At 49.4% G+C, this 10662-nt stretch overlaps 1 protein-coding gene across 1 annotated transcript; it reads right to left on the bottom strand.

Annotated features, from left to right (window-relative positions):
* Window positions 1-621: 621 nt before the first annotated feature.
* Window positions 622-10662, bottom strand: inhbaa (inhibin subunit beta Aa). Its single transcript, XM_084703473.1, has 2 exons — window positions 9528-10662; window positions 622-1594 (listed from the first exon to the last, which is right to left on the bottom strand). Exons 1-2 carry the CDS (start codon window positions 10027-10029, stop codon window positions 747-749), a joined length of 1350 nt encoding a protein of 449 aa, XP_084559599.1. The 5' UTR covers window positions 10030-10662; the 3' UTR covers window positions 622-746.

Here is a 10662-nt window from a genome sequence, read left to right as displayed (position 1 = left end):
ATAAACACACACAAACACTCACACACACAAAAATACACACCTAACATACTTACAAAATAAGTATCAAAAAGGTCTTCCTCCTTTTTTTGTAAAAAAAAGAAGAAAAAAAGTAAACAATTGAGAAAGGAAACATACAGTATAAAAGGAAAATAAACCAGAATAATACTTGATAAGTTGCATAGTTTTGAGATTTGTCAGGAACCTCATGCTCATAGTCCTGTGAGGGAGATACAGTGCATGAGTGGAGAGCCCGCCATAAATATCCCCTCAACCTCTCTCTCTCCATTTGTAACAAAAATATATATTATAGATTCTTTTTTTTTTCATTATTCTGAAAGTGCCACAGAGATGGTAACTCTGAGTTCTGGAGCTGTGCCATGCTGGCGCTCTGGAGAGAGAGAGGCAGAAAGATGGAGGGAGAGATGGAGAGAGAGATAGAGAGAGAAAGACAGCAAAGTAATGCGTTCGTTCTCCCAGGTGCTATCTCCTTCCTGCTCCTTTCCTCTTCTGGTCTTTCGGATTCGGACTTTGAGTTTTGAAGTTCATCTCATCCCGCCATCTCTCCATCCCTCCATCCCTCCATCCCTCCATCCCTCCATCCCTCCATCCCTCCATCTCTCCATCCTTCCACCTCTCTTTCCAGGCTTCTGAAGCAGCCACGCTCGATCAAAAGTCTCATCCCTCCATCTCTCCATCCTCCATCCCTCCATCCCTCCATCCCTCTATCCCTCTCTCCTCCTCGTCCTCTACGAGCAGCCGCACTCCTCTACAATCATGTTCTGGATGTCCTTCTTGACGATCTTCTGCTCCTCGTTGTAGTAGAGCATGGACATGGCGCGTAGCCTCGTGGGGACGCAGCACGACTTGAGGTTCTGGAAGGGGCTGTAGCCTCGCATGCGGTAGTGGTTTATCACCGTGGAGTGGAAGGAGAGGGAGGAGCCCGTGATGCTCGCCACGTGACCTGGGCAGTCGCCTTCGCAGTAGTTGGCGTGGTAACCGGGCGGGGCTATGATCCAGTCGTTCCAGCCGATGTCTTTGAAGTTGACGTAGAACTGGCGCTTGCAGCAGACTCGGACCTTCCCGTCGCACTCCAGCCCACGCTTCCGTCTCCTCCGGGGCTCGCCGCCGTCCGCCGGACGCACCACCGCCATGAGGAAGGGCCGGTGAGACTGCTCTCGCTGCTGGCCGCGGTCCGAGTTCCCATTGGCCGATGCTGACATCAGGATGGGCGTGGCCCCGGCCTCGGCACAGAGCGGACAGGAAACGCGGAGGCTGAGGGTTCCTCCGGAGGCCACGTTCCCCCCTGCTCCGCCTGCATTCAGGAGCGCCTGCACAGTTTTGGACACAGGGAAAGTGTGCCAGCCACTACGCCGCGTGTCAACCAGCTTCTCAGCTAGCGGAACCTCCGTCATGGTGGCTGCGGTGTCTCCGGGGAGGCGGACCTGCTGCAGAATATGGATGGTGACCTTGGCTCGGCTGCGGGAGTTCTTATTGGCCAGCCTCAGAAAGAGCCACACGTTAGCCTGCTCCACCAATGAGAGCTCGCTGCCTCCCTCCTTGGAGACAGCAAAGTTCACCACACCCGGAGAATCACCTGGAAGGAGGCAGAGAGACAAAAGGAAAGAGAGAAATCCCCGGTCAGTCACATACTGCACAGGATTAATGGGCACACAATCAGTAAAAATTAATTTTTTAAACATGTACCCTGAGCTAAACACACAGCAGTAATGGCTTGTTTGAAGGTTGGTTTAATGTGGTGCAGAAGGAGTGGAGGGAGAGACATGGGAGATCATTAGAGGCAGAGGCTGGAGGCTGAGCCAGACAAAGAGTGAGAGAGGATGGAGGACAGGCTGGAGGGCAAAGAGAGGCTGGGAGACAGAGGCTGGAGAGAAGCTGGAGGACTGAGGCTGGAGAGTGAAAAGAGGCTGGGGACACAGAGGCTGTAGGCCGAAGAGAGGCTGGAGACAGGAAACCACATCATTACCCCTACACTGTATCATTAGAGCTGTTTCTGACAGGAACTTTTTCTCTCTCACACACACACATACACATCAGTTATGTCTGTATGGTAGTGTATTGTGGTGAACAATTCCTTAAACCTGCATGCTAGTTGACACTTACAAACACACACATCCACAGGCATAAAACAACAGCTTATCATGAGGTCTCAAATCACCTACAGATCCAAAATAGAGACAGAGAATAATTGGTGGTTGGGAACCAGGCTGTGCAACTCATTTTTCCAGGTCTGTGTCCATTTGTGTGCGTGTATGTGTGTGTGTTTGTGTGTTTGTGTGTCAACCCTGCCCCCTGTGCCTTCCCTCCCAGTAACAGAGAGGTAGAGTAGAGATGTGGAGAGGCTGGGGAAAAGGAGGTCAGTTATTACTGTTAACAGCTACCCTGACACACACACACACACCCTGACAGGCTCCTGCAGCTGTGAGCTAACTAGTGATGTGGCATCTGGTCCTGAGGTCACTGAGCACAGGGCTGGGTCTTTCTCAAGCTGACGGTACTTACAGCCTGCTCTCTCTCTCTCTCTCTCTCTCTCTCTCTCTCTCTCTCTCTCTCTCTCTCTCTCTCTCTCTCTCTCTCTCTCTCTCTCTCTCTCTCTCTCTCTCTCTTTCTCTCTCTCTTTTCTGGCTGGACTCCAGTCTCTGAGTCCAGGTCTCTGGAAGTCTTCTCCTAACAGATCATTCCGGACATCCCTCTCTCCCTCTCCTTAATCCCACTCCATATACAGGACGCTGCTCTTTACAAAGTGATGTATCAACATCCCATAATGATCCCCTTTTCTGCTGTCTCCATCTGGCTTAGCTTCCTGCTCGTGTAACTCAGCCTCCCTCCCTCCCTGTGTTCCACTCTAATGTGGTTGACACATTGTTTTTTTCTGTTGAGTGTCCTTATGCAGCAGAGTGTCCCAGTATGAAACCTTAACCCAAACACTTTGGCCCCTCTGTTCATAGTTTTGGTTCCTGTGGAGGAAAGTTGTTGGTTTCAAATCCCACCTGTTGCACTTGGTGAGCAGTCCTGATGTGTTCTAGAGGGGAGGTCCCTGAGCACTCTGGCATGTGTTTGGAAAAGTCCATCTCCCTCTCTCTATCTTTACCTCTGCCCCTCCCTCTCTCTCTCTCTCTCTCTCTCTCTCTCTCTCTCTCTCTCTCTCTCTCTCTCTCTCTCTCTCCCTCTCTCTCTCTCTCTACCTCTCCACCGTGTGTTTGGACAGTCCACCGCCACACCCAGCCTGAGCAGAATGGCTGCTGCCAGTCTAGATGTGCTCCTACAGACAGCAGGCTGCTTATCTTCTGTCTGTTTGTTGGTTTAACCCCATGTGGGAGCAACAATGGCAATGTATGATCAATGTGTGAGTGTGTGTGTTTGGAGGGCGGGGAGGTTGTGGGGGGAAGCATGTGTCTTAGTCTATCCAGTATGTATCTACTCTGTGTGTGTTTAGTGTGTACATGTGTGTGTTGTTGTGTGTGTCCACAGGGTTAGTACCCATCTGTCCAAACACAGGCATTCATCTCAAACGCAGCTTCTAAACAGCGGGTCTTTACCCACAGTGACTCCTTCATTGTTCCCCTGCTAATCCTCCTGCTGTGCTCTCGGGGGGGGGGGGGGGGGGGGCGAATGAGGGAGGGATGAGGGGAGGGGGGGGGGGCAGTAAAATATGGTCCAACGTAGAGAGCCCTGGAGAGTGGGGGGGTTGAGAGAGAAGAGTGATGAAGAAAGAGACAGAGGGAGAGAGGAAAGGCATGAAACAAGGGAGAGAGAGGGGCGTATTGTGCTGGGCAGAACAGAAGTAGAGAGATAGAGAGACTACAGGGCCACTACAGAGAGGACTACAGAGAGACCACAGAGAGAACTACAGTAATCCCTCAACAATAAACACTCCATCCAGCAGCCCAAAGGACAGCTTGCACAGCTGTCACACACACAAAGATGGAAAATAACATTTACACATTCCTACCCCGCCCCCTTCTTCCCCTCCCTCCTTCTAACTCTCCTACTATTTTAGAAGTAAAGAAAAGAAAAGAGAGAAGGAGAGGGGGACACATTAGCTGACAGCTTAGAGCAGAGTGTGTCTGTGTTTTCTATTTGTGTTTGCTTGTTTTATGTGTCTCATCAGCTGTATGTTTAGTTTTCTCTCAATTTCTCTCTCTCGCGTTCCATGTGTGTGTGTGTGTGTGTGTGTGTGTGTGTGTGTGTGTGTGTGTGTTTTGTGTGTGCAGAGAAGGCTTTCTCCCTGGTCTAAACACTGCCCCAATGTAACCAGTAAGGCTTCTCTGTATTATGGTGACCTAAGGAGGGATCTATATATTAGCTAGACTCACATGGAACAGCCTTTATAATACTCTAATAATACTTACACTGCATGGGGCAATAGCGAGAGAGTAGTAGTGTCTAGGTGTCCATGCACCTAGAGTGACAGTGCCTACATCTCTACTGTAGATCCAGTTACAACACAGACTAAACACTCCCTCCGAGAAATATGCATTTATGATATCATACTTATATTTATAAGTCGTCTTTCTCTCTATCCCCCGTTTTCCCTTTTCATCTTCTCTCTCCCTCTCTCCCTCTTTCTGCCTTCCTCGCTGTGTTTGTAAACCACAGATCCATCAGATTCCTCTTAATGTGAGCAAAGTTATGAGTCATTTCAGAGAAAATGTAATCATGAACTTGTTAAATACCGTCCAACATTTTATATCTGGCAAGGTGAGTTAACCATGTCATAACACTTCACAGTGCCCTTTCCTCAGTACACTATGCTTAAGTACACTACGCCAGCCCACTCAGAAGCCAGGCCAATAAAGTCACCTCTGAGAGAACAGTTGAGAAGAAGATGTACCATTGTACTTTTTTCTACAGGCTTATACAGGTTCTGATCATATCACAACCATGTTCGAGTCACAATTTTGTTTAAATGTCGCAATGCAGCAACATGATGACAAACAAGACTAGCACCTTTTCCTTTGTCACCTGGACATTGTGCTTCCTAATTTTCCATCCTCCCCTGGCATACTTACCCTGCATCCTAACCTTGCAACTTCACAATCAGGTATTTCATGGAATAACACAACTCTGAAACAGAGCCTTGATTCGTGAAGGCTCCATTTCTTTAGTGTGGTCCAGTCTGCTTTCTGACCACATGAATAGACACTTCAGCTGCAGTCTGTTACCCCCTTCTAATGCCCTTACAGAGAGAGAGAGAAACAAGTCTTTATGCTTAAGCCACTTCATATAATGTGTGTCTGCTCTCCGGTCACTGTCCACAAACCCAGGTTCACTGTGTGTCTATGAGAGGACATTTACAATCCTGTAGCCTAGCCAGATTGCAGCTCACCACACAGTTGAGGTCAAATGTAAGAGAAAGGACATGTGGTGAGAGGACCGAAGAGCGGCCCCAGTCTTTTGTAACAGCTGAGGAATGTGTCCTAGTTCAATGCCAGTGTCTCTTCAGCGTCCTTGTGTCTCTGCAGGTCCTTGACAAGCTGATAAAGACCTGAACAGTACAGCTCCGCACCAATTCAGGCTGCTTGTGGCAACTCACATGTGGGGATAGTGTCTTGGTAAAGGGCACAATTGAAAGAAAGGGTTGCCACCACATTTACTGATGCCAGCAGTGCTCAGGTCGACGAGACACACCTCACAACGCATCCCACAAACAGATTCAGCTCCAGCTGTCGGCTTTAACATGGATTCAAACCCACATGCTCACAGCTAGCAGCTAGCAGACTTTCTGATCCCGAGACGAAGTCACTGGTCTACTGAGGTATCTGACCTTAGACCAGGGGCAGAGACAGAGAGAAAAAGAAGGAAAACAAAAGAAGGAAAAAGAAAGGAAGAGAGGAGAGAATACTGTGGAAGCGATCAGTGTGGACATTGGAATTTCACTAATGATGTGTTTAATTAATGACTGCCCTCAATGGCTGTTTTGGGGGCGGGTGGTTATGAGGGTTGGGTAGGGTGTCGGGGTGGAGACTGATAGAGAGAGCGATCAGAGAACGAGGTTGCTATGGACAAAATGACCTCTACCAAACTTCAACCACCCCCCCAATAGGCAAGCAGCTTTACCCTGAAGGCCATCCCTCCTTCCATTTACCTCCATTTCTCTCCATTTCTCTATCTCTCCCCCTCCCTCTGTTGATCCGCAGACAGATGGAGAGAAAACGAACGTGGTAAGCTGTTGTATCTTCATCATGCCCCTCCCCCTTCATCTTCCTCCCTCCTCCTCCTCACCCAGGGACCCACATTCCCCATCTCCTGCCCAGTCTCTTTCAATCTGCAGTTCATTCAGGTTATTTATAGTCCACAGGCAGCAGGCCCCTCGTGGAAGCTACATGCACACAAGCATTTGGGTGGTGGGGGAGGGGGCATTCTTGTTGGGGTACTTCATGCTGAGGTAGAGGGTGTGGGAGGGAGGTGTGGGTTGGGGTGGGGTGGAAGTGGGGGTGAGAGAGAGGGGGGCTATCATTACAAAGCAGAGCACTCTGAAAAAAGAGTTCCACTTAAAACCCTCTGAAGTCTTGTTGAAACTTTTTTTCTGTTTATAGCTTTGACCTTGGTCATTAATCTGAGGCGATCACGGAGATGGTCAGGTGTGAACCCCACCACATCCTCCTGCAGCATCCTTGCTATCACGGAATGTCAGATGGCTTTATCAACTACTGATATGAACAGCAAAGACTACTGATTCACACTGGGCAAACGGTTTATTAGGTTACAAACGGAAAACAGATTGAGTCTGAAACAAAGATTAGGAACTCATTATGTTCACCTCATTTTACTGTTCTCTTGATCACTAATATAGGCTAATGCACCGTGTGGCGAACAAAAGAATTGCATAACAAATACATGAAAGTAGTTCGCTACTGCTAACGGAAATAAATAACTTTTTTTTGCATAAAAAAAACAGTTTTCCACCAAACCGGCCGAATGGATCAGGTTAATATAGGCCATGAAGCGTTTCGCTGTTGCTCAAGTTTTTGTTTGACATAGTTGGTTGGAGTTTATTGCCGCAGACAGTTATGGTGATGAAGAGCAGCGCGAGCCTCCGACGCTGCGCACTTTATCAACGGAATTTGAACTGCGAACATCTCGAGGCAGACAACAACTACGAGTTGCACTACAACCTCAATTTAATAAGAACGACTCAACATTCTAGCGCGATCAGCAGTGGACGTGTAATCAACGGCCTTCTGATTATAGCAAGGTTAGGATTTAGGACTCGGCGGAGCGCGGAGCTTTCCGACAGCTCAGCTGATGCGCGCTGTGAGGGTATGCATGCTGAATAGTTGATGTAAAAAGTATCTAACCGTAACCGCGATTTAGTGCACTCTCGTATTAGGCATACGTGGCAAAGCTCAACAGTTCTAAGATATCAGACACATCCGATAACTTCCCTATCTGATGTTAACATCGCGGTTTAGCCTACCAGTGGATTTTATAATTGTCGTTACTCAGAAACAGATACCTCAAACTGCTAACATAATGGGATATTGCGGTGGCACGCTGGCGCATGGTCTGTCATCAATAAATAGCCTACCAGTACATTCTGATTTCGCAAAAGTACGCTAGGCGTGGAGAGAGCACTCGTACTTGAATTTGTTTTTCTCTCTCTACTTCTGGCTCCCGAGCCGGTGGTATGACTCACTGCCGCTCCGCAACAGATAGCATACCGTCGAAGCATTCTTTTAGAAAGTTGTCCCTTTTTAGAGGCACATTTACTACCTCATAAAACACACACATGCATTAGCACTGCACAGCATCACGTTAAATAAAAAGCACATTTTCTGATTGTGGACCATGAAAAACAGTTTATCTCCTGAATAAAGAACTTGAAAGTGCATCTGTCCTCACCACAAGTCTGTAGCATATGGAACACAGGTGTCCTTCATGTCCCTAACCTTTATACTGATGCTCTATAGCTCCTAACATCACAGCTGCCAGAGGGCTTCCAGAAATGCTTCACAAGCACCTGCACAGCACTGACAGAGAGTAGGGAGGAGATGGAGAGGAAGGGGGAAGTAAGGTGGACAGAGGGAGACAGAGAGGATGGGGGGAGGCAGGGTGGAGGCAGGGAGGAGATGGGGAGGAAGGGGGAAGTAAGGAGGACAGAGGGAGACAGAGAAGATGGGGGGAGGCAGGGAGGAGAGGGGGACGTAGGGAGGAGAGCAGGGAGAAGAGGGATGATGCAGTGAGGAGAGGATGTGGATAGGGGGAGGCAGGGTGGAGGTAGGGAGGAGAGGGATGAGGCAGTGAGGAGTGGAGAGGAGGTGGACAGGTAAGAGAAGAGTATGGGGAGCCGGGGATGAAGGGAGGGCAGGCAGGAAGCAGGAAGTGTAACTAGGACAGAAGGGGATCCTGTGAAGTGGCTCTTGAACTCACTGTAAATGTCATTCATTGGAGTGCACATCCACAACATCCTTATCACCACCCCTTCGTGCCTTTCTGAGATGCACCCTCACACACACACACAATCACTCAGATTCACCTTCATCCACACAGTCGTACACACAAACCTGTTTCAGTGTAACTGCTCCAGTGCTAAATCCAGTACTGTCAAACATTTCCCTTCTCTGGGGAGAGGGACCTTGTCTCTCTTTCTCTCGCTCTCTCTCTGGCTCTCTCTCCCGTTTCAGTCGGAGAGTGCTCTGATCTCACACACAATCAGCAGCCGCTTGACAGCACCTTTGAACACTGAACGCAGCCTTCTTTGAAACCAAGAGAAATGGATAAAAGATTATTTTACGTCTCACCTCCCTTTTTTCTCTCTATCTTCTCTCTCTTTACTCCCCAGCACCCCCCCCCCATTTCTCTCTCCTCTGCTGCTTCTGGTGAAAACACTGTTTCTAGGTAACAGCCACTGCAGTTATCTGAACAACTTCACACACACACACACATATACACAAACACAGATCAGCAGAGCGAACACACCTTGGGGGTCTGTAAGCAGATAATTACATAATTGCTAAAACAGCGGGAGGTCCTGAATGACCTGAAGGAGGTGTGTGTGTGTGTGTGTGTGTTCATGTGTGTCCGGGGAGGGTGTGTGGGTGCTGGAATGCTAAAACAAGATTGTGGGGTGGAGGAAGAAGGGGGGTGCTGTTAACAGGGTGAACAGCTGAACTGAATCATACAGGTGGAATTAAGCAGGTGGAATTACCCCTCCCCCCCTTACACACACACAAGAACCCTTCAGAGTATTTTGAGAGCTCACAGTTGTTAAAGAGATTTATGAATCCACTAAACTGCCTGACTGGCTGACCGACCAGAGAATTTTACAGAGCTGGATCTAACAAAACCGCTTTTTTATGACCCATGGTGTGTCCAGTCCCTTCACACACACATTCTGGAAGCCATCCAAGACACCTTTCACAGACACAAAACATCACACACAGGGACACACATACAGCATCACAAGCAGATACACACACAGGATCAACTAAAAATACCTCCCAAACATACATATCGATCCACACACACACACACGCACACACACGCTCACGCAGGTGAGAACTTACCAGCCTCGGCGAACGTGATGATCTCCGTCTGTTCCGCCGACTCGCTGGCGTCCGAGCGTCCAAGTCCCTCGTCCTCGATTTGCACGCTCCCGTCCTCGCCCACGCGGCCCACGTGCAGCTTGCGTATGGCGTTGAGCAGGGCTGCGCGCGGCACCGGGTGCGTGATGTTGGGTCGAGCTTGCAGGTGCAGCATGTTCAGGATGTGGCGTTTTACCGCTTCCACCACCTCAGGTTGGGCTGCCCCCTCCTCCTCCTCCTCCACCTTCTCCTCCCCCCGCTGTTGCGCTCCTCCCTGACCCTGCTGGAGAGTCCTCAGGTGGGCCAGGGCACAGGAGGGGCAGAGTGCCCCCTCGTCCTCCACACCCTGACCCTGGGGCTGGAGCTGGGAGGGGGTCTCGGCCAGAAACGTGCCTGCCGAAGAGGTGCCGGAGGCGGGGAGGGAGGTGGAGCAGCCCTGGAGGAAACCCAGCAGCAACATCCCACACAGCAGCAACGCTGACATCCCGGAGAGCTACAGTTAGTTAGTTAGTTGGCTGAAACCACGAGAGGAGACAGAGAGCAGGGAGAAAAAAATACTGTCTGGAGAAAAAAAGAAAAGAACAGATGCTCCAAACTTTGAAGTCTAGGTTCCTCTGTCTGCCAGGAGTCTTGAAATGATTCTCCCGGTCGCAGGGTGAGAGTGTGGATCTGCTCCTCTGGGAGAAAGCTGGACGGAGACGCAGCACTGAGGAGACTAGTGCTGAAGTTGGAGGAAAAAGTCCAAGTGTCCCCTGGAACGTGGAGGAAGAAGGAGAGGAAAAGGAGTGTAATCCTTGCAGAGAAGGTGTTCTCTGTGTTGTCTGAGTTTGTGGAGAGAAGCAGGCTGGTCCTTAGGAAGTTGAGGAGTTGTGTGTTGTACGAGTATGTGTGAGTGAATGATCAGGGCAGGAGCTTTCTGTCTGTGTCAGCACAGGATGACAGAGTTGTTCTCTTGCTCTCTTCCCTTCTTTCTATCTCTTCCTGTCTCTTTCTGTCCTTCTTTCTTTTTTTCTTGCTCTCTCTCAGTAGATCTCTGGCAGCTCTCTCTCTGCACACGTTGAATGGGTTTGTTAGAGTGGGCAGGGCTCTCTCTCTCCTCTCTCTCTCTCTCTTCTCT

This window comes from Hypomesus nipponensis, chromosome 8 (assembly GCF_054491055.1).
Source record: "Hypomesus nipponensis isolate SF chromosome 8, ASM5449105v1, whole genome shotgun sequence".
NCBI classification, from domain to species: Eukaryota; Metazoa; Chordata; class Actinopteri; order Osmeriformes; family Osmeridae; genus Hypomesus; species Hypomesus nipponensis.
This window is presented reverse-complemented; position numbering and strand designations above follow the sequence as displayed.

Bases quoted from the DNA above. Each gene is read 5' to 3' on its own strand.
- inhbaa (XM_084703473.1), bottom strand. From the start codon at position 10,029: ATGTCAGCGTTGCTGCTGTGTGGGATGTTGCTGCTGGGTTTCCTCCAG. The intron at 1,595-9,527 runs GTAAGTTCTCAC...GCCTCCTTCCAG, and splicing joins CATCACGTTCGCCGAGGCTG to GTGATTCTCCGGGTGTGGTG.